This window comes from Sander lucioperca, chromosome 7 (assembly GCF_008315115.2).
Source record: "Sander lucioperca isolate FBNREF2018 chromosome 7, SLUC_FBN_1.2, whole genome shotgun sequence".
In the NCBI taxonomy this organism is placed as follows: domain Eukaryota; kingdom Metazoa; phylum Chordata; class Actinopteri; order Perciformes; family Percidae; genus Sander; species Sander lucioperca.
Window position 1 is genome coordinate 10,642,262 of NC_050179.1, and position 24,184 is coordinate 10,666,445.

Below are 24,184 nucleotides of genomic sequence, written 5' to 3' on the forward strand. Positions count from 1 at the left end.
AAATGTTTTTAGGGAGTTTAGTTTAGGGAGAGAGAAAATGTTTTTTTTTAATTTATTTTAAGAACCATGAATCAGGTAGCGTTAAAACGGAACTTGACAGCACATTAGATCAAGTGTGTCGAAAATATCCAGACCTGACCTATAAGGGCATGCTGTTTTTATTAAGTTAAAATGTTTTCATAAAGTTAAAGCAAAGTCACGTCAATGACTTAAATCAGTCAGAATGCTTTAAAAATCAGTTTAACACCCTTGCGTCTATTAGAATATCAGTCAAAACTCAATACACAAAAACCTAAGAGAAAATAAGGGAGAAACCTTAGGAGGAGGAGCAACAGAGGAGGGATCCCTCTTCCGGGCGAAAGGAAAAATATATTTGTTTCAAATATCAAGCCATTTGTCTCATCCATGTGGGGCTGCAACTAACAATTATTTTAATTATGGATTATATTATGGATTTCTGATCTTTAAAAACGCTCATCAAAGAGCCCAAAGGGATGTTTTCAAATTTAATTTACTAACAAATATGACCAAAAAAAAAGCAGCCAGCAAAGTTCAGGCATTTGTGCTTGTTTGATTATCAATAGTTGCTGATTAATTTTCTTTAGATGACCAATCAATCGACTAATTGTCGCAACTCTTTATACGAGGTCTTTATATGAGGTAAATAACATTGTTAAAAAATAAAATGTAAGATAACTTGAAACCAATTGTTGAGTACCACAGAGACACACGCGTCCTATAAGATTCATTTTTTTTTGGTCCGGGGATATTTGCAGCAGCCTGGCGCACATCCCTCACCTGCCTCAGCTCCTCTCCTCCGAGTCTGTGCTGCACACATCCTGTTTGAGAGGGAGAGGCGAAGGAGGAAGAGAATCAACAGAAGAGACTTTTTAGCCAAGTTTAGTCAACTTTTACGCACATTTCTATTTTATTTTGAAAGACTTATATTTTCCTGTCGATTTTTCCACAGACTGATGATATATATATATTTTTTTTTTGCCAAAGATTTATTATGATCCTACTTCTGGGAGCTGAAATGAAGGTGCGCCTGAAGGCAACATTTTTAACGTTGTTCATATACGGATTTTTGTTGGCACCTTAATTAAGTCTATAGTTGTAAAGTTGTAGCCTAAACCTTGCGTCATTGGAGGCGTTTGGCTAAAGGACGTCAATCCAGTGCCAAGTTGTTGAACAGGAGAAAGAAGTTCTCCGCATGAAGCGTTGGATTTATGTGAACTAAAACAAGAAGTCGTCACTAAGAAAATAATCTGGATTTCGTGATGTGTGTTTGAAAGTTTCCCCGATCCGAATTTATTTCGTTCGGACAGGGGGGGACTTTAATGGATTTTTTATGTGGGACCCGCTATGATGGACGTGGTAGATGAAACAGAAGCGTTACAGAGATTTTTTGAAGGTAAGAATATCTGATTATGATATGTATTTACCAATACAATTCGGTATTAAAACTCATTGTACAGAACATTAATCGTAGCCTAGAGCGGAAAAGATGAGATTTTTGTTACTTTTACAATCACTTTGACATTATTTGTTTTAGTGACGAAGAACAAAACTAAATGTGTTGAAGTGTAAGCTCTTGTCAAATCTAGTTTTACCTGGTGTACTATTGTAGCCTATAGTTTAACTTCAGTGTCACAAAGCCTGGTTTAAACTATTCTGACGCACACATGGCAGGTGGTTAACATCACAATAATAATAGCCTAGCTGTTTCCCAAGTACAATGTGCACTGCACTTGGTTTTCACTTAAACCTTTCCTGTTGTTCATCTTAAAAACTAAAAATGTAAGAAGTCAGGAGGTTTAACGGGTACAGGGAGCAAAAGTGCTGGTGATGGGTAACAGATCAAGTTAAACGGGGAATCCTAAAAAAAAAAAAAAAAAAAAAAAACGAGGTGGAGGAGGGTGGGGTTGAGAGTTGGAAGGGTGTAGGAATTCAAGTCAAGATAAATGGTGTGTTTTGCAAGGGTGCTATGGCACAATGTGTGTGTTAGAGACAGACATGAGCAATGATGTAGTGTTGCTCATCATAAGGCAAACGACCATGAATAGATCCAAAATTAGTTCAGAAAAGCACCACTTTATGCGTATCCCCTTAAAATCATCTTGATGAAGATACAATATTATATACTATGACTTTAAATAATAAGTTAATATTCTTAATATTAATAATATACTATTTTCAACATGTTCAAAAATATTTTTTTGGTTTCTCCTGTATTACATCCCTAATTTACCAACCCTTTTTCTTAACTACATCTGTGTGTTTACTTACACACAGATCTTGACTGAATTGCGTTCATTTAATCTGTAACAATTTGAGAATAATAATCCCTTTGTGAATTTATTTCTGCAATTATTTTCAAATATCACAAGCAAGACAATTACATTTTGTCACATTTGTTTTAAGAGTTTTTCACTGCGCTCTGTGACTTTCAGCTTGCCACAGAATTCATGTCTTTTTTTTTTTTTTTAAAGAAACTTAATGTCAAATGTTCCAGAAGTCAAGTGCACATTAAACACATACTGTGGTTTATGTATAATAAGTTATCTGTAGAGAGACTTAACACTTGATTATAGTATACACAGAGTGTTGACTTAAATATACACAGCCATCCATGACTGTCAAAGGTTCCTTGCCACGCTGACAGGAATTTAGTGTGTTTACATTCTTGCTTTGGGAGTAAAAGAGATGTTCTTACTTTGGCTTTATTTCAGCCACTTTTAGCTTGGACTAAAATGTCATCCTTTCCATGAGAAGTATATAGAAGGTGCCGCCTCAGATGCTTATTTTCTGATTTAACTTGTTTTTCTTAACTAACACTAGTGATATCAAACTCCTGATTATATCTCTCTCAGATCTCAGAATCAAGCCCTTTGGTTATCAACCTTGAATTTAAATTGGTGACAGAAAGTAACATCACTAAGCCTTCAATTTGATATATTAGATAATTAGTGTCCATGTTCATCTTGCCCTTTATCGGAAAGAGACACAGTTATACAGAAGTGCACACACACACACACACACACACACACACACACACTGCACTATAATGGATTCCGGCACTGGTAAACTGTGTTTTAATAGGATTAGTGAAATATGTATACATTCACACTAATGCACAGTGTACATTCCTGGCATTGCCCCAGTGGCTGTTAAAACACAATGAGGTGAGACTGGTGTTTCTCCTCGAGTATTTGGCCTTCCCCAGGCGCTCTCTCTCTCTCTCTCTCTCTGACTCCATTAGAGTGACAGTGAGCAGACAGGGTGAGGTGAGATAGTGCAGACTCAGGATGGAGAGAAACTGGCCTGTTGAGAGAAACCCAGTTAAACTACCAACCTCCCCCAAAACTTGACCTTCTCCTCTATGACTCACTTTATACAACAGACAGTCGCTCACAGTCACAGAACCATGTTTGCACATAAAAGGATCATGACATTTATAGCTGTTGTGTTGTGTTACTCCAAGTAATGCCCCATCCTAAGTCAACCAAACACTTGATTAAATGATGACCCACACTGCCTGTGCTATATTTTCAGCATGTCCTGAAGACCAAATGCATTGGAATTGAAACATTCATGTACAGTGTTTTGAAGACTATGTATTATTAGTAATGTAACATTAGAAATAGGGCTGCAACCAACAATTATTTTCCCTTTCAATTAATCTTCAAAAATAATAATTTTCTTCTTTTTTTCTTTTTCTATTAATTGTTTGGGCTGTAACAATTTCCTCCAGTGAAACCCAAAGATATGAAGGTTACAACCACATAAGACAAAGACACCAACACATCCTCACAATTGAGAAGCTGGAACTGATGTATTTTGAAAATTAAAAAAAAAAAATTACTCCAAATGATTTTCAAAATAGTTGCGGATTAATTTCCTGAAGATTGATTAATTGATCAATCCATTGTTTTAGCTGTAGTCAGGATGCTAACATGCTCACAATGGCAATGCTAAACATGCTTTACTTTGTATTTACCATGTTCAGCATCTTAGCTTAGTATGTTAGCATAATAACATTTTCTAATTTAGCTCAAAGGAAAGTACAGCTGAGGCTGAGCGAATGTCATTGATGTAATTAACATCAAACCAAAGTATTGGACAAAGTAATGACCTGATGGTGGCGTTAGATGTCAGCGCCACCGAAGCTGTTACAATTCGTCGTGATGTAGTTGATGAATGTCTGCATGGCAATCCATTTAATAGCCTCAGAAACATTTTATCTCAACATTGGCACTAGATGGAAACGTCAAGGAATCACCAAAGTCAGTGTGATTCATCCTCTGGGGAACATGAATGTCTGTACAAAATGTCATGGCAATCCATCCAATAGTTGTCAAGATATTCAGAGGGGGGGGGGAGGGGGAACCTGAGTACACTGAGTGATTTGCAGCCTGTAATAGTGCAAACAGACTAACGTTTTGACTCAACTGTCACTTGTCATAATGGTCAAAGACATTTTGCAAACGATTATACAGTCAACCTAGAACAGGTGTACAATTGTCATTGAATAATTGGGTGAAGAGGATTTCAAACCTTTTGGATAATGGATCCAAGGGTGGAAATTGAACCCTGTTTTACTTGTTAAGGTATCTCATTCTGGACTGACGGTGGTGAACATTACTATCCACAGAACCTGCTGCCGCTGCTAATGTGGCTGAAAACCTATATTTTGAAAATGAGCATATTCCCCTCCTAACCATCTGAGTCTGAAGGTGAATTAATCACCTTCTTGCTCCATATTGCCCTTAAAAGATGAACTCATCACACATGTTACTATATCAAAATGCCTATTAAGTCCCGCTGTACTCCCACAGTAGTAGTTATATATCATGGATGGGAAGGCCGTCGTCCATCTTGGAAAACCTGTGTGAAACAGAGCGAAGTTTGGACGGTTTCTCTGATTTACAGGTTTAGCAATACATTGCAGTTAGAGGAATGTATTGTTTTTGAGCAGCCATGCTTACGGTGCTTACAATTAGGTTTTATTTTTCATTGTTGTGCCTCACTCCCACCAGTGATGACTGCCAACTGAGTAATCCTCAGCCAGTGCATGTTGTTTGTGGTTGAACTGGACTTCAGGAGATGAATTCTTATTTTTATGTGTGTGTTCATGTGTGTGTCTGTTATAACTTAAAGAGAGGCTGTTATAGGGAAAAAACTTGGACTGCAGTATTAGAGTGCAAGGGGGTTTGTCTGCGTCTTGAATGTCATCCTATAGTATATAGTATAAAAAACACAGTTTTTTATTCATCTACATGACTGAATTCTGAATTCTGAGCATTATAATATGCCAATCTTCCTTTTCTTCTTCTTCTTCTTCTTCTTCTTCTTCATGTTACTCTATATCTTTCTATTCTTTTACCTCCTCGATGTCTTCTTCATCTTCTTGCATCTTCTCTTTCTCGTCGTGCTCTGTAATTCTGTGTAGTGCTGGCCCTAAAACTCAACCTCACATTCGCAGTGTTCGTGATTTTTTTCCAGCCTTCCTCCATGTCCCGGCCCCAGCCTTGTCACTCCTGTAATCTCCTGAGCCAGGTCCGCCGGTGCGACCAGTGCTTGTGTGCGACTAGGGCTGTGTGTGGTAGCCTGGTACAGCCCTTTCTCATGACTGAGGAATAATCCTCATTATAACACTCTCCGAGCCTTTCTCACACACACTCGCACACATATGCTTTTACACATAGGCATGCACACCAGACACACACACACACACACACACACACACACACACACACACACACACACACACACACACACATTTGTTACTCTGATCTGCGACTCTCAGGTCTACAGAAGAAAGTCTTTTCAGCCCGAGTAGGGAAACATGTGAAAAATTAGAGAGGAATTGTGCTTCTCATCTTCTGTTTCAGGTGCTTTCATCTCAAGGACATCAACATGCTTTGGCTACGCGCAGGTACTCTGCCGCTCTGTCCACTCTGCTTCTCTTTAGCTGTGATTTATTAGTCCCTACCTGAGGAGCGGCTTTGTGTTTGTATTCACTTCTTAATTAGTATCTGTGTCATAGTGATGCTTTTCACTCTTTTACCAGTTTAACCCTGTCTTGTAAACAAATGGAGAAGATCTATAACTCTAAGGCTATATGTCAGAGCTGTCTAACACTTTTTTTACTATTTATGTCTGTATGTGTGTTAAATTGTACATTGGAGCCACAATCCCTGTATTCATAGACTGTGCAGCATCTTGTAGAACAACTGAGAGATTGTTTGCTTGTGTACATTGATTATATGGACATTACTAAGATCTGTCAGGTTATTTTTAGTTGATTTTTGTGAAAATAAAAATCTGTAAGTGCATTGAGATATAAGACATATAGACTAATAGCACCTGTTCATTTATTTTAGATATCTACCTGTTATATAATACGTTAAATAATTCTATACAAACAGCTGTTTTAATGTTAGTTGTAAAGCTTTTGAAATTAGCTTTTAAATTATTGGTTCAGTATGTAATTTGATGTTAAATATCTTAGAAAGTGTGTTCACTGTCTGTATAATATGTGCGTATATGTGCAGCCAAGTTCATTCTAGGCTGTTTGGTAATCAGATGGACTTTGTTCCTCCTCTGAAAGTGTTTAATTATTAACACACATGTAAATATGTACAAATCTCATTTGTCATCTGCAAGTTTTGTTCAGCTTTAATGCTCCTTCAAATTAATTTTCTTGCATGGCTGTAGTCTTAGTAATGGCTTACACAACTCTACAGGAAGATAATCAAGTTATATGCTACTATTTTTAAAAGAATGTAAGGAAAAGCTGTTCATTTGATTGAATGATATAAGTCAAATCATGTTTAATGGGTACTCAAACACTTGGTCCTCTGTTTGTGTTCATTTTAGATTATTACTGCTGACAACCCAGGCATTGAAATGGTGGCATAACACACACACACATACACAAACAAACAAACACACACATGCACGCGTATGCCTACAGGCATACACACACACACTCGCCTCTCAGCCCGTAATCTCTCAAAAGGCCAGTCTGTATCGAAGTTGGACTGACAATCATTTCACTGTTCCTTGTTAAACACAGCTGGACAGAGAAAACATAGAGGGCGGGGGCATTTACACATCCAGTTCACAGCAATTCAAACTTAACTGATTCAGTGATTCAGAGTTTACGGTTACTTAATTTATCTTTCTATTATTCTTTACCTGCACTAGAATAGCATTTAATGACAGCCTTTCCCATAACTTTCCTACAATCATTACAAATGGCAAAAACTCTCTTGTTTGATTTGTTGATAGTTACAATGGTACAAAGTATCTTCAAGAGGCACCAAACGTACTCTATCTTTTCTCAGTGAACATGTTCATCAGCAGAAAAGTTATGAGAGACTTAGAAAAATGCTATTTTAAAGCCTTGGCTTTTGTAGGTTTGTTAGGCTTTGGATTTGTATATACATACTTTTATTTATTTTATATTAACACTTCTTCTTACCAATGATTTCACAGTCTAGTCTGAAAATGATCCACCCTATGAACTGTACACGTTAACTTCCTGTTACCTCCTTTTAATGTAAAATTTGCCTCCACACAGTGATCAACTTACCTAACTGTGCTTTTTACAGTTCAGTAGTTAATGATATAACTTCATTAAAATATATGCAGCGACATGCCCTATACATTGGAGTTCATGCAGGTGGATAAATGAGGCTACAAATAAGATTACGATTAATTTTTGTGCTTCAATGTGCAACTACAATATATTCTTAACACTTTTTGCAAACAGATAACTACAATATATTCTTATCTGTTTGCAGAAAGTGTTAACCGTTAAGTATAAATGTTACTGTTGTTCCACTGAAAAGTAATTTAGACAAATATATAAAGGTGTAACATTGGCATCTGAAAAATGTATTTTCTCATGCTCCAATCTTTGAAAGGTTCAACGCAATTGAAGTGGCTGTAATCAATATTTTATGCTATAATAATGTATCAAATTACAATGTGAAAATGATGTGACAATGTGAAAGGGGTCACTTGCTAAAGGGGTGATTGCTGAAAATTATCAGTCAAATCTGCAGCTCCCCTCGGCTTTACAGGGCTTGAGAGTATCAGCTCATTGTTTATCTGTTCGGCATTTAGCAGCTAAAGAGCTAAATATTTCCATCAGGAGTTGGTGGAGACCAAAAACAGAGCTTACAGAAAGTGAATATTGGACTTCCATTCATTGTTTGTTAACAAGTTTGTAAAATTAATTTAAAGGTGTCATATGTATGTATATAGTTTATAGCAAAAAATGATATATAATAGTAGTATATAAAATAGTATAAAATTGTTGATAATACATAACTGGGTTTTGGTAGAGGACTTGATTTTTGATCAGGGTCTTGAACTTCTGCCACTCTTGACTTGAACTTAACTGCGCTCGTTCTTGAACTTCTCTTGGACACTTTATTATAGCCCTGTTTCATTTTCTCTTCTCAGTCTTCCTTGTAGGGGTTTCCCTCTGTCATCCCATCCTTGGACATCAAACTTGTATTCTGTCTTTCTTGCCCCTGCTCTCGTCAAGCTCCATCTATCTACCCTCCCCTCTCCCTCCATCCCTCTATTTTTCGTTATCAGGCCTGCCAGCTTAAATTTACCGCCTATTTGGGTGGGGTGCACATCTGGATCTTATTTAAGGGGAACCATACTGCTTTTCTCCCCTTGCACTGGCACATATTAAGAGACATTAACCATCTGTTTCTATCCAGCCAAGAAAGCTAGTCAGTGTAAGCATACAAGTTTTCTCCAAAAACATGGTAACGTGAGAATTTATAATGGTAAACAATAGAATATGGGGTGTTCTTGATTTAATTGGTTGGAGACAAGTGGTTTGGTTTGTGAGTTTAGTAATTGAAGGTTGTAAGATGTTCATGCTGTCAGCTCTGCGCTTCGATGGGACGAAGCATATATTTTTCCTGAGATAAATCATTTGTGGTGAACGGCAATGTGTAGAGAGAGTTAGGAGAGAAACTGTGACTATAATACTAATAAGTGACATTTCTGTTGGGTTTCTGATGAAAGGTGAAGCATTAGTGGAAGATAAAAAAGAGGGAAGAGGAGATTTTTTTCACAAAAATTCCTTGCATTCCCAACTGAGTAGCTGCTTAATCTATCAGAGAAAGTGTGTGTGTGTGTGTGTGTGTGTGTGTGTGTGTGTGTGTGTGTGTGTGTGTGTGTGTGTGTGTGTGTGTGTGTGTGTGTGTGTGCGTGTGAGAAAGAGAGAGACTGGGGTTGCCTGCCCACCCACTATATACCAGGTCCTTACCCTCTGCTTCACCCCCTCCGTCCTGCTCCCCCTCTCCTCTCACACACTCACTCTGTTTCCAGTATCTGCAGTCTGGGACAACTAGTGACAGCTTTAAAGAAAATGCATCACTTTCTCTCATGTAACATTTGAGTTGAATGCTCTGGGTGCAATAGAGAAGGCTGGTTTATAAAAAAGTCCTTTAATCTATTCTAAATATATGCATAAGCGAGTGCTTGTTCTGCATGTTGGAGTTTTAAAGATTAAGTGGGGTCATGTGTTTGGGATTTGTGAGGCTTTGGCTATCAAAGGGTGAAAATGACCCTGGGGTGATGTAAAGGGAGCATTAGGGAATTAATTACTAATATATATATTTTATAAAAGTATTTTACGTTTTTAAGTATTTATAAGAGTATTTTAAGTGAAGTTTAATCTAAATCAAATCTAAAACATGCCACACACAATGCGAAGAAGCAAACTTTTAGATTTAGGTTATCTTTATCATAGATGTCAATTGTAGTGAACATTGAAATTGGGGATTACACAATCTAGTTTAGTAACTCGGTTAGTAATTTAATTTTTTTTTTTTTAATTCAAATTGATTATTACTGTGATTTTTTTAAATGGGGAAAGGCAGCTGAGGTACAACATAGTAACCGTCAACTGGAGTGATTCCAGTCTATATGTGTAAGCAATTAGAGGCACTGAATCATCAATATGCGATCTGTAATGTTGACTACTAACACATATTTAGACTGTTGGTCACTCCTGTTACATTAATCTTTAAATTCTCAGAAAGCAGATCTCTTCTTTTTTCATGTGTTCTTGATTATGTGTTTAGCAAAAGGTTGTGAATTTTCCTAATAAAAATGCATTGATACAATGTAATCAGGAGTACGCAAAAGAAGCTATAAATGATAATATGAGTTAAAAATATCTTATTAGATAGATTGATATAGTCTAGATAGAACATTGTGTTGAAACTAGAGCTATTGTGGCAGTGTGTGGAGTTGCTGAAAGATTCTCATTGCTAATTCCCAGATGCTCTCCATCTCCCCTCTGTGTTCCCGACCCTCCCTTCACCACAGGTCATGATATTATCAGTTCTCTGGAGCCAGCCAACATCGACACAAGTATCCTGGAAGAGTACATCAGCAAGGAGGACGATAGCACTGACATGTCAGTAGGGACTCCAGCAATGTCCAGCAATGTCAAAACAACATACACCAACCGAATCAGATCATGTCGTTACAAAGGAATTTGTTTTTTTCTGATAAGGCTAATCCCTTTTTCTTCTTCTTCTTCTTCTTATTTTTCTTCTTCTTCTTCTTCTTCTTTCTCCCAGCTGTTTCTCAGAGGTCCACAGCACCCCAGGACCAAATTACTCATCTCCCCAGGCAGGAGTGTCCTCCTCTGGGGGGTTGGTGTGTGGTGTGAGCCCCCCTATTCCACTGCGCCAAGGAGCCCCTCCGCCTGGGCCTCCTAACTGTCAGAACGCCTACCCCCCAGGTCCATCCCTGGGCCTCCGACACAACTACCTCTGCCTGGGACAGCAGCAGCAGCAGCAGCAGCAGCAGCAGCAGCAGCAGCAGCAGGCTCACATCAAGCCTGAGCACAGGGGCCACTACGCTCCAGGGTAAGCACAATACCAAGGAGGTGGATGGATAGAGGTACAAGAAGGAGAAAGTATAGCACAAGCTGATACTTAGGAAATGTTGTCAATAAGAAATGTTGAAGATGCTCAAACACTTAAATTTTAAACATGAAATCAGGCAGAAGTGGCAAACACTACTACATGCCCATTATGCAATCAATACTTCAAGAGGGGGAGGGAGACTGATAACAGAGAGAGAGAGAGAGAGAGTCAAATTACATCCTGCGAAGAAGTCCTGACGCACACAATCTTGTGTAAAGAACGTCTACACACTTACTCTGTTCCCAAAGGAGAGTTTCTCCCTCACATATAATGGCAGTTTAGAAAAAAAGAAAAATATATGAGCGAGGGCTTCCCAACTTCAAGCATGGTATTTGAATTTTTATGATTTAAAAGTTGAATATTTGTGTTTTTGTGAATATAACATCTACTGCCTTCTGGGTTTTTTTTTCAGGACACTACCTGAGTCCCCCCCAGACTCCAGCTCAGAGCCGTACTCTCCACAGCAGGTGAATGGTAAGTAACACATCTTTTTCCTCTCCCTGCAAAAATGTATATAAAGAATTGGACAAAGAGCACACACAAAGTAGAACATATAACAAACATGGTGCTTTAATCTGTAGATTGCACTCAAACACAGAGTCAGAGAAAGCCACTGTATTCAAGTATTCAAAGTGTATGTGGGTCACAGTCAAATCAATATATGTTACTCATTACATTGTTGTATTTAAACGGAGCATAAAGACAAAAAGAAGTTCATGTGCAAACCAATCAATATATTGAATGCTGCGTGTATGCCATTTATTAATCAGGAGTTTACATAATTTGTCTGGAAAATGGATTTTATCAACTGAAATAAAAAAAAATTGAACTCCGCTTTACAAGCTTTCATTTCAAGTGTTTCCACAAAGAATGAGCCAGCATATGTTTGACCTGTTTCAACATACAAGTTGAACAACAACAACAGTACTCAAAGTCATCATGTACTTATTGCCGCTCACACATCTCCATTGGTCTTGCCTGTTGGTGAGAAGGTGTGGAAGAGTGTTATCTGATGGGCATCCCTCCAGTTCTCCAGTCAGAAACAATAGAAATACCTTTAGCTAAGGTTAGAGGGAAGTAGAATAAAATGCAGTCTGAAATGCAGAATGGACAGATCAGTCTTGAGAAGAAAAAGCTGCATTCTGTGTGTGATCAAATGTAACAGTATGTATAATCATGTAGACATTATTGTTGTTATTATTCACCGTTGTGTCTTTTAGATCCTCACATGATCAGGACCATGACACCAGAGAACATGTGTCACATGACTCCAACACCACCCCTCCCACCACACGGGCACTATCCCAACATGCATCGGGACATGTACCTGAAGCCTGAGTCCATGATATCACAGTATCCCATTGGTCCAGCCACAAGCGGAAGTGGAGACATGCAGCAGACTCAGATGCTCCATCAGCTACTGCAGCATCCACAGGGGCAGGAGTGAGTCATGAAGATATACAGGGGGGAGGGATGGAGGGAGGGATGCAGTGTCCAGTTTGTATGGAGCAAAAGGAATGATGGGATTGAGTAGAAATGTGTGCCACTTTTGACTGTTTCCATCTTCTCACACAGCGGCATCCCTGTTCACCAGGCCAAGAAGAGGAAGCACTCTGACTCTCCCAACAGCACCCTCAATTCCCAAATCCTCACAGGTATCATCAAACAAGAACCAGGTAGGCAGGCATCTTTCTTCTCTTCCTCAAACCCTCTATCTCACGCTCACCTGCTCTTACCTACCCTTACCTACCCTTTAACTCTTGCACAGATAAAGACTTTTACAGAACAGCTGCGGACATTCATTGCATTTTTCTGTCTTGCTTTAATTGCTGATCTGTTTGTCACAGGTTTAATGCAGGATTCAGACAACTCCTACCTGGACCCAAACTATCAGTGCATTAAGTGGCAGCCTCACCAGCAGAACAAGTGGACACCACTGTATGATGCAAACTGCAAAGAGCTGTGGGTGGAATTTATTTTTGGCATGTCTGTACATCTTGAAGTCTTTATTTTGGGAAGAAAACGCTGAAAGCACTCTGCAGAGCCCAAAATTAAAGAAGTTATAATTGGTTAAATGAATAATTCAAAGTATACAGCGGGAGTGGCAATGGAATAGTAGGGTTGCAGAGGTCTACAAATTCCTCAGAGGTGAGCTCTGCGGAGGAGTTAACGAGTGCAGGGTTTCGGCTTAGGAAGACAACGTGAGGAGGGGGTAAAGGGAGAAATTTGTGTGCACCTACTTGTGCTTTTGCAATGCCAAAATAGAAAAAAAAGCTATAGATAGGGAGGAAGGTTAAAATGAACTCACAAGACCTTTCAGATATGTAATCAAAACCATCTGGTTGCCCATCACAACTTTTAGCTTATAGCCCAGAGTGTTTTCACTGGTTTTAAATTAGATTTATTAAGTCTTTCAGACGATCTCAGTCCTCAGTGTTGTAAAGTAATGGCAAAAAAAATGGTTTATTTACATTAAAAATGGCTTGGATTTTATGTCAGCATCACAAGAATATAATAGGGGTGTCAGTCACCATCTCCACATTCACCACATACATTATAAAATGTTGTCCATTTCTTTACCAAATTACATATGTTACATTTGCTCTGTTCAAATCTCTCTAAGGGCTTGGACCTAAAAACATGTGGAAGACCCTTGTAATACAGTCAAGAGTCTCCCCCTGGTGATAAAAATGGCAAAACTCTGCAGTATGCAGCAGTTTTTCCACTTTTCTTACAACATATACGAGCCTTCTATTCACATTATTCAAATGTCACAATCTCTTTCCCTGTCTTCAGTCCAATGCCAACCTACCGTGTTGATGCTGACAAGGGCTTCAACTTCTCCTTGGCTGATGATGCTTTTGTTTGCCAGAAGAAGAATCATTTCCAGGTCACAGTATACATAGGCATGCTGGGAGATCCCAAGTACATCAAGACAAGTGACGGCCTGCAGCCCATTGACTGTTTCTATCTCAAACTCAACGGAGTAAAGGTTCGCAGACGCAAAATAGTGAACATGGCATCAACTTAGATAATGAACTCCACAGCATTAAGTGTACATTATATTTCTCTCTTCATTGCCAGGTGGAGGCTGTGAATCAGTCTATCAGTGTGGAGCAGTCACAGTCTGACCGTAGCAAGAGACCCTTCAAGCCAGTGATGTAAGTCTGAACACTTTAATGGAAAGGTTCCCGGAACAGTATACAGCTGTAAAAGGAGGATTTCTTTGAATAACATGTTGTGTTTTGATTCTCCCAGGGTCACCCTGCCCTCAGAGCAGGTCACAAAGGTCACAGTGGGGAGGCTCCACTTCAGCGAGACCACTGCAAATAACATGAGGAAGAAGGGCAAACCAAACCCTGACCAGAGGTGAACGACGTGTCATCACATGTAAACAAATGATTCACTATGATCCCGTCATAGCTCCAGTAGTCATATCTACTCCTGATGTTTTTGTCATCGCAGGTATTTTATGCTGGTGGTGGCTCTGCATGCTCAGTCCCACAGTCAGAGCTACACTGTGGCTGCCCAAGCATCCGAGAGGATCATCGTCAGGGTAACGTCTGGCCATGTCTGTCTGCCTCCTACAACAATCATATCCCTTGTGAATGTGACACCTTTGGTCTACTTTACATAACTTTCTGCACTTCAAAGCCGCTGTGTAGATCTCAACATCTTCTACATTGTCTGTCTTTCCATTCCTTTTATCTATATGGCTGTGATCCCCAGCACACTTATTGTGCAATCCAATATACGCAGTAAGCTGGGCTGTGAAAACCATGTATCTTCAAAACGTCAGCCTTTACATCGTTTTCACTGGACAGCAATGTCATTGTACTTACTCCAGATGTCTAAAACATGTAATTACAGTGTATAGTTAACTGCATGAGCTTAAGAAGTATTAGAGCTATTTGAAAGCTACACAATCATTTACTTTTAGCTAATGGGCTTACATGAGACCACAATTTGGTGAATAATTTTATAAACTCCTAACATTTAAACATTGACTAAGTTATAAAGTCTAATGTAAAGTCAACCCTTTACATCTTAGGCTTGTTTTAAAGGAATAGTTCCACGTTTTGGGTAATACACCTTTCTTGTCTTATATCTGTAAGATAATATGTGGCTGGAAGCAGCTGTTGATTAGCTTAGCTTAGCATTAAGACTGGAAACGGGGAAACAGCTAGCCTGTCTTAGTCCAACAAAACAAAATCAACGGAAAATGCTTACCAGCACCTCTAAAGCTCACAACAAAAAAAGAAGTGTAAAAACAATAAATTGTGGTTGTTTTACAGGGGTTATGTGTTAGAGCCTTTCTTAAAACTTGTTTGTGCCAAGGCCCAGTAATGTTTGTCCCTCATCCTCTGGGGCCCACTTACAGAAATACATGGAGAATGAACGTGACACTTCTGCCACAGCATGCCCACAGCAGAGCATGTCCATTATAAACTGTAAACTGTAAACTGTAAAAGACTGTAAACATCACTTCACTGGAACTTTAAACAAAATGTGGCAATATTATTGTGCACCTAAACTTTGTATTACCTATATTTAAAATTACATTCTGGGCTACAGTCAAAACATTTGGGGCTAAAGCCCCAGAAAAAATTAACCTGGCGACACCAATGGAGTTGCCTAAACAGAGGGAGACACCTGTTTGATTCAAGCCACGACACATGCGTGCCTCTCTGTCATTGCTGCGGCTCCGTCGGCTACAGTTATTTTATTTTTTTGGGGGGGTACCGCAGCCCAGCAGGCATTCCTCCGCGGCCCGGCCCCATAGTTTGAGAAAGGCTGTGTTAGACCATTTCTTAACTGGGAGCTGTGCAGAGCACTGCCTGGAGTCTCTACTGGTTGACTGGAAGACTGGTATCAATTTTCTCATTTAACTCGCACCAAGAAAGCGAATAAGCATATTTTTCAAAATGTCGAACTTTTCCTTTAAAAACATTGTAATTATTTGGATTACTTTTTTTGGCATATCTTTTAGAAACATCTAAACTACTGTTTGCCTGTGCACCTTCTCCTTTGTCTCTCTACAGGCATCCAACCCAGGCCAGTTTGAAAGTGACAGCGAGGTGCTGTGGCAGCGTGGCCAACTGCCAGACTCCGTCTACCACCACGGGAGAGTTGGCATCAACACCGACCGGCCAGATGAGGCCCTTGTTGTCCATGGCAACCTGAAGGTCATGGGCTCCCTGGTACACCCGTCTGACATCAGGGCCAAAGAAAATGTCCAGGAGGTCAGGATGACACTCAGTGTGTATGTATATGGGCGTGTGTTTGTGCATGTGCGTGTGTGTGCGTGTGTGTGTGTGTGTGTGTGTGTGTGTGTGTGTGTGTGTGTGTGTGTGTGTTTTAGTGTGTCATTTTGTGCCTCGTGTGCTTGTCATCATGAATCATGTCATCCAAATGCCCATGCTCAGCACAGCTGACTGTGCAGTTGAACTCTGAGTTTTGTCTTTTCATTGTTCTTGACTCAAGCATTTTCATCTGCAACAGGAACATTGTGTTTTCATACCATCTGCATGGACATCATTGTCATTCTGTCTGTGTGTAGGTCAACACCACAGACAATTTGAAACGGATTTCTCAGATGAGGCTGGTCCATTATCAATACAAGCCTGAGTTTGCTGCCACCGTGGGCATAGAGAACACTGCAGAGACTGGTAACAACTTCATGAATAACAAATTTCAGTTCTTGCATCCATCATCTCATTTCTTTGTACGCTGTACATCATGTTATCATCCTAATGTCTTAATATTTGATCTGTATTTTGCTCCATGTGCATTGTTATGCAAGTGTGTTCTGTAGCTGTGCATGCAGTCATGCTTTCACTGCTCCTTTTCACTTCAGTACTTCTTATATTCTCCTGCAGGAGTGATCGCTCAAGAGGTTCAGCAAATCTTGCCTGAAGCAGTGAAGGAGGGGGGCGATGTGGTGTGCTCCAATGGAGAAACTATCTCCAACCTGTTAGTGGTCAACAAGGTAATGAAAACACATAAACATACAGTGCACACAGACATCACTTCCATACACACTATCAGCTCTCCCTCTTATTTCAAAGGACCTTATCTTCATGGAGAACGTGGGAGCGGTGAAGGAGCTGTGTAAGCTCACAGACAACCTGGAGACTCGTATAGATGAACTGGAGCGCTGGAGCCGAAAACTGGCCAAGCTACGTCGTCTTGACAGCATGAAGAGCACCGTGAGTGGAAGTACTGTCAGGTGAGAGCAATGAGCAGAAGTCGCCTCGAATTTAGGCTTTAGGGCGGCTGTTAAAGAATCTTGTATGATTAGAAAAGAATTGATAGATTATTTTTGTTTTTCTTACCCATGTAGCCAATCAGGGAGTTATTTCAGCAGAACAGGAAGTGGCCCACTCAGGAAGAAGACAGTCAAACCTGGGAGCAAGGTCTGTGGTAATAATTATGTATTTAAACGGTGTTATAAGTAAACAGCCGGATTCTGCACTAAACCGTTCAGCTTCTTTTTTTGTATGTTAAACAGCTATTTTGTATATATTGTTTATTTCATATTAATTTGTAATATGTTTGTTTATGTATGCACCAACCACCAAGGCAAATGTCTTGTGTTACTCACCTTACTTGGCAATAAATCATTTTCTGATTCAGATTCTGATTACAACTTTAATGTAATCTGTGTGTTGTTATTGCAGAATTCGGCTCCAGATCAAGGCTGCATCAGCCAGAGGTTCATGCAGGGAACCATCCTGGCACTGGTCATTGTCATGGCCTTCAGGTTAGACTGAGCAAAATGTGTTTGGGGATGGAGTGGTAAGTAAACAAAAAAATCAGCTTCATCTGCATACAATAGTGACATGATCTTTATTTGTCCCCCAACAGTGTCATTTCCATGTCCGTCCTTTATGTGTTGACTCTTCACCATAGAGGAGACGTCACAGAGAAAGATGGGTATGTGCTTTTGAGGGAAAGAGACGCTTAAGCTTTATAGTAAAAGAAATCAATCTCTCCTCCATTAATGTCTTTCTATATAATCTGTTCCTGCTTTCTGTAGCTATGTTCCTTCCTGTGTTCTCTACATCTCTTGGATGCCCATCTTCACTGCCACTGTAACTTTCTGTCCACCTGTCTGCACATGGTACCTGCCTTTCTTGCTACGTCATTGTTTCATTTTCTGATCTACTCTTTCAGTCTTATCTTTGATTGATTAGTTGGGTGTTTCCTTTTTCTTGTCTGAAAGGAGATTATGAGTCACATATCTATACACCGTAAAAGTAATTGAGTTTGAAATGTATCATTATTTTACTGAAAGCATGCTCTTGACTTCCTGTTCTGCCATCTGATTGGTGCAGGTCCAGAGCTGCATTGGGATCCTCACGTAGGAGTCCATATACTCCACTGTCCACCACCCCTTCACCAGGTGAGTGGAATGACTGACCACCTGGCTAAGTTTGGTAGTTTTAAAAACCACAGAAATCAACAGGCTAACTCAGATCTGTCCCTTTTCTCTCATTCTCTTACAAACACTGCAGCTTGCTGTTCAACTACAGCCATAAACAACCAATCAGTTACAGATTTGATATTGAATAACAACCAGTCCACACCAGGTAAGTAAGCAAAAAATATGACCTTTAGTGATTTCCTGTGGTGTACATTTGTCTTCGATGCAGGTTAAAAATCTTCCTTCTCTAGATTTAGGCAGCCTGGTTCCCACACCAGGAACTGTGATCAAGAAGGCCAAGTCCAGACCAATGGACAAGGATGGCCGCAATAGAAACCGTCTGAGTCACACCTCAGCACCTTTGTACTTTGCCAAGTCTAAAAGGCCGGCACCTACAGACCTGGGCGGAGTGGGAGCTACCAACCGTCTGCCCCCAGGTCAGCCGACACTGCCACGCAGACAACGCAGCCTACACACAAAGGGTAAATCTACAAACACAGCCCAGACATGGCACTTTCTTCACACATATAACATGCAGTATACAAACACAGTAAAGCCATGTGTTTGACAACAGCAAACAAAGCTTATCTACATACTATACAACAGAATTCTACAGTATGGGTACGGTGCTCATAGTGCAGCTTTTCTTACTTTTGCAGGAGGAAGGTCAGCTCCCTCTCTGACTAGTCTACATATCGTGGAGACAAACCAAGAGATCACAGCACAAACTTGTGCAACACCAGAAAGCTGCAGGTATGTACTTAAAAGTTGCACAAGTATTGAGTTGACATTGTACAGATGGGTGACATATTAAAAAAAGCAACATAAAGTGTCCTAGTAAGGTGATGGTCCACGACAGGGCTGGACTGGCCATCTGGCATACCGGGCATTTTCCCGGTGGGCCGACGCACTTTTGGGCCGAATCACCGATATAATAGGCCTTTATTTATTTTATTTTATTTTTTTGGCCGCGCCGGCCCATAAAGAATTGACAGCGGCCCATTGGTTAATTTTCTTTATTGGCACCTGACCCAATCAAATCCAGGAACCCCCTTCCCCACTCCAGACCCTGAGACACGAGCTGTAATAGTTATGCTTATGCTGGAAGTTTAGCATCCACATTAAAATGGACAAACAACCACCAAAGCGCAAGGGAGATGCAGAGAAATTACAGGGAGAAAAAGATTAATAATCTACAGGTGGATGCCTCAAAATGTGCCAACATTTCTGACATGTTTGGGGCTGTAGTAGCTTCTTCACCATCATCATTACCTGAAGTAGAGGAGGAGGAGAGGTGGCTGGCTATACAGAGAAGCAGAAAACATCATGACAGGGAAGAAGCCGAGAGTGACCATGACAGGGCCATGGGAGCGAGTGAGGAAAAGATGGAAGAGAGAGTAGATGACGACGTGGTAAGGAGTAGACAAATTAACAGGGACTCTCAGGAAGGGAGGGAGGCTCTGTGTGTGTGTGTGTGTGTGTGTGTGTGTGTGTGTGTGTGTGTGTGCGTGTGTTATTTGCGCCTCACGTCATAACGACAACAAGTAGTTTGGCTGTAACATTAAAGTTAGTGGCTGTCAGGTAACCTAACTGTTTAAGCTTACATTGACAATGCTAGCGGTTGGCCTGTTGGATAGCTGAAAAGTCTGTGATCTATAAAATCAGTGTTGATACAAGCATCAATGTTCCTTGAATTGCTTAATTAGCTTATCTTGTATTGGTGCTCTTTTCCAGGGTATATACTACTCTCAGCTTTATTGTAGCTTTTTGGAAGGGTTATGGTTATGGTTATTGTATTTAGCAGACACTTTTGTCCAAAGCGACAAAATATGAATCTTACAATAGTTAAAATGAACAGTAAACAGTTTTTAAAAGTTGCTAAGCCACTATTAAGAAAAATAGTAATAATAACAATAATGGCAATACAATATCACATATCAATAATTCAAATTATAAATAAAAATAAATTAAAAATACCATAAATACACAAATAATTAATTATTTGAAAGAAATAATTAATCATTTAAGTGTAAGATCAACAGATAAGTCTTGAGACCCCTCTTGAAGGATCCAAAACTATCACATGAATGCAGAACACTAGGCAACTCATATCATAGAATGCACGCATATTTTAAGAGGACTGTCTGCAGGGAATGTGTCTGACCAATCACGGTGGGTGTGGGCCACCTGGGCCAAAAATGCCAGGGCTGATTTTTTTGTCCCAGTCCAGCCCTGGTCCACGAGCAGCCAGAACAGCTTCAATGCTCCTTGGCATAGATCCCCCAAGTCTCCGAACTCTACTGGAGGGATGAACACAAGTTTTTCAAAAGATATTCCCTAATTAGGTGTTTTTATGATGGTAGTGGAGAGTGCTATATTACTTCTCGGTCCAAAGTTTCCCAAAGGGGTTTAGTCGGGTTGAGATCTGGTGATTGTGAAGGCCATTGCATGTATTTCACATAATTTTCAAAGTCATCAAACTACTTAGTGAAACGTCATGCGCTGGATGGAAGCATCTGAATGTTTCTCCGCTCATTTATGTGAATTTCTTCCTTTCATTTGTAACTTCTCTGTGTGTTTTCCTTTTACGCAATTACAGTTTAAATTTAGGTCTTGATGCTTAATGCTGATGCTATATATATCTCTTTGACTTTGACTCTAGCTATACAATATCACTCCATGGAAACAGAAATTCCTCCATCTCACAAATCACTTTGCACATGATGTGAGTATACAAACATCACACTATCTACATAACTGCATGCATGCAATTGTAATGCTTACCTTTACAGGTCTATCATTTCCAAAGGTTTCCTGTCAAGAGCCATGTGATTTGGCAGTAATTATTTGTAAACTAGAGACCAGAGAAAAGGTTTTAATCGATACACTTCCAATGAATTAATTCCAATAATTGCTAAACTAGCTTTACCAAGACTATTGTAGTCAGTGCACAGCAGGTCAGCTGATATAAAACAAAGTAAAACCTGTGCAACTAAAACACAACATTTCAACTGTAGGCCAAAGAGACAGCAAGCATATTTAATTAATTGCAGGTCCACGAACAGCGTGTGGGTACGACAATGTGGAGCCACCAAGGGACGTTTATGCCCCAACCACACAGAGACAGAGCTCTATGGGGGACAGAGTACATCAACAAAGGTACATAATGAGAATCATGATCCATCACATTATTATTATTAATCAAATTAATTATTTACTGACTCATTATATTCTTCATACTTTTTTCTAAGGGGACTCATCACCTTTGGTCAGTGCCCGTGCTGTCCTTCCAAGACATCACCTATCACTTCCGTGTCTCCCTGTCTGTAAGTAAACTTGGCTTCTAAAATATGGTTCCTGTGTGTTGTTGATCCAATTATTATAGTACTTAGTTTAAATTAAGACAATGATTGATTCATACATATTTTATCTCCATGTGCTTTCCATTGACAGAGTGAGGCGAGCTGTGCCACTGAAGGAGAAACCTCATCATACTCTGACTACCATTTTACCATTCAAAACATCTGTGTGTGAGAAGGAAGACAATGTGTCCCAGTGTCTTTACAATACACCACATTTGTGGTTCCATTTGTACGCTGTTGTGATAGTATAGGATTGTGTCTCATTATTGTATGTTATTTTTTAAAGATACTCATACAGAACAAATTATATACCACTGTCCCTGTCACTGTTATCGCCTCCACATGTATATGCATTAAGACATCTCTTTTTGCTGTGATGACTGGAGTTTGAAACACTGTTTTTTCTGTCACTGAAAATGTTTAAGATCACTGTAATTGACGACTGTGTTGTGTCACTGTTAACTGAGTCCATGAGTTTATAGGTCATTGTATTAATGATCACCAAGTCCATACTTAATACAAGCCAGAATTACTTTTTAGCAGAATTCAAGTTTCTAAATGAAGTCCAGGCTAAGAGACAGTAGATGCTGCACACATTTCTTTTTTTTTTTTTTTTTAATACAATGAATCTCTAAGTACGATGAAATCAGTGTTGACTAAAAACAAGAACACTTTTCAATAGTTGTATACACTGGAAAGAAGATCATTGGCCTCTGCTGAAGGCCTCAGTGAATTGTTGCAATTCGCACTGAAGATATACTGTATACTGTACCTCAGTAGTGCACACTGGCAAAATCCTGGGCCCCCCTAGGAGGCAGTCGACTAGACTGTCTGCTTTCTCATAATGCAGCGTCTGACTAAACACTGTACAGAGAAGGTAATACTGTGCAGTATTGCTATCTCAATTGTGACATTAAGTGAAACTTCAAATTGTTACATTAAATGTCTATGCATATGCATATTATTACACAGAAATCTTCATTATCGTTCTGAAAATGAAGTTATACAAGTCATACTAAATCCAGCAGATTCACTTGAAGACATGCGATAAGACTGGTAAACAAAGTAAACAATTCACTGGAACTGAACATGTAGAAACACTGACAGCTCTTAGCATCTGATAGTGAATGCAACAAGTCCAACACTGACTATATTTTAAGAAACACTGGAATAGCTTACACTGTATTTGCTAACCGGACAGAATGCTGGTAAGGCAATAAATGGCATAAATCATTTCAGTTGCATGCCCAATCATTTCTCTAAAATTATACATCTCAGCTCAGAGGCAAATCAAATGCTTCAGCTATGAAAATTCATTTTTAATGGCTCGATCATAAAGCTGAGGAGGAGTTGCATTTATTTATGCACACTGCAGAGATCAAATTAAACACTGGACAGTTTCATGTATTTCTCTGGATGTTTTGAATACTTTTCCTGTGCCTTTACAATTAAGATTATGTAGTAATAACACTTTGAGTATAACTGGATTGTATGTATGATGTTTTCTTCTATTATCTTTTCTTGTTTTAAAGCCATTCTCCACTTACTCTCACCACCATGCTCTTGCTGCGTTTGTCAAAATTTGTTTTTAAATTCATATTCCATATGTGTCTATTCAGAAAGAAAAAAATACAATAGTGTATCTCAAATGTAAAACCAATATTAAATAGGAAAAACAGCCATCAGACAAACGTTTATTGAATTTATCATATTATTAGGACACTGTAAAATGCTTTCAGTATAATTATTATGACTTCAGTGGGTATAGTGTACTATTTTAGCTTATTTATAATGCACCAGCTAGCATAATGAAACCACTGTAGCACTTTTTGCACTGTATATATGAACTGCTTTTGCTCTATCCAATACACCAGACTGTTTTCATATACTCTGGTAGAACTGCATTACATGTAACTGTATAGCTTCATTTTGTTACTACCAATGCTCATTTTTTATCTGATGTGTTTTATCATATTGTTTTTATAGTTGATATTTTTTGGGTTGTTGTATTATCAATAATATATTAACCTTTAGCTAATGGAGCCGAGAAATTATTGACAAACATGTAAACACACACACACACACACACACACACACACACACACACACACACACACACACACACACACACACACAGCAATACATTTCTAAAATTCCATAACACTAAAACTCGTTGAGTACTTTAATATCACTACTTTGTCGTTTTAGCCCATTTTATCATTACATTTTTCAAAGCCTTTTGTCAAAAAAAAATATGCTGTAATACTATGTAAATGCATGTAGTAAATAAATTTGTGATTGAATTTTCTGTAGTGCTTGATTGTCAAACTGCTTCATGATTTGAAAACTAATTGCTCACTTTGTCCGCTAGATGGCAGCCGGAGATTTATTAACAGTCGTTGGGGATAATGTGAAGA

The 24,184-nt window shown here is 39.2% G+C and overlaps 1 protein-coding gene across 6 annotated transcripts; it reads left to right on the plus strand.

The window, feature by feature from the left end:
• Nucleotides 1-751: 751 nt before the first annotated feature.
• myrf (myelin regulatory factor) lies at nt 752-24,070 on the plus strand. Of its 6 annotated transcripts, XM_036003147.1 has the most exons (28): nt 753-1,414; nt 5,895-5,938; nt 10,372-10,462; nt 10,629-10,919; nt 11,392-11,453; nt 12,200-12,422; nt 12,555-12,655; nt 12,827-12,941; nt 13,776-13,971; nt 14,064-14,140; nt 14,238-14,348; nt 14,445-14,550; nt 16,022-16,222; nt 16,540-16,648; nt 16,859-16,968; nt 17,048-17,208; nt 17,323-17,395; nt 17,660-17,742; nt 17,847-17,915; nt 18,019-18,102; nt 18,317-18,384; nt 18,497-18,571; nt 18,657-18,887; nt 19,065-19,158; nt 21,068-21,130; nt 21,459-21,564; nt 21,657-21,731; nt 21,859-24,070. In XM_036003147.1, the coding sequence occupies exons 2-28, from the start codon at nt 5,920-5,922 to the stop codon at nt 21,937-21,939; spliced, it is 3,075 nt and encodes a 1,024-aa protein (XP_035859040.1). In that variant the 5' UTR covers nt 753-1,414; nt 5,895-5,919; the 3' UTR covers nt 21,940-24,070. The 6 variants fall into 6 exon arrangements, with proteins under 6 accessions (XP_031138735.1, XP_035859040.1, XP_031138733.1 ...); XM_031282875.2 differs by lacking the exon at nt 5,895-5,938 and having other exon boundaries at nt 752-1,414; nt 12,555-12,634; XM_031282873.2 differs by lacking the exon at nt 5,895-5,938.
• Nucleotides 24,071-24,184: the final 114 nt, after the last annotated feature.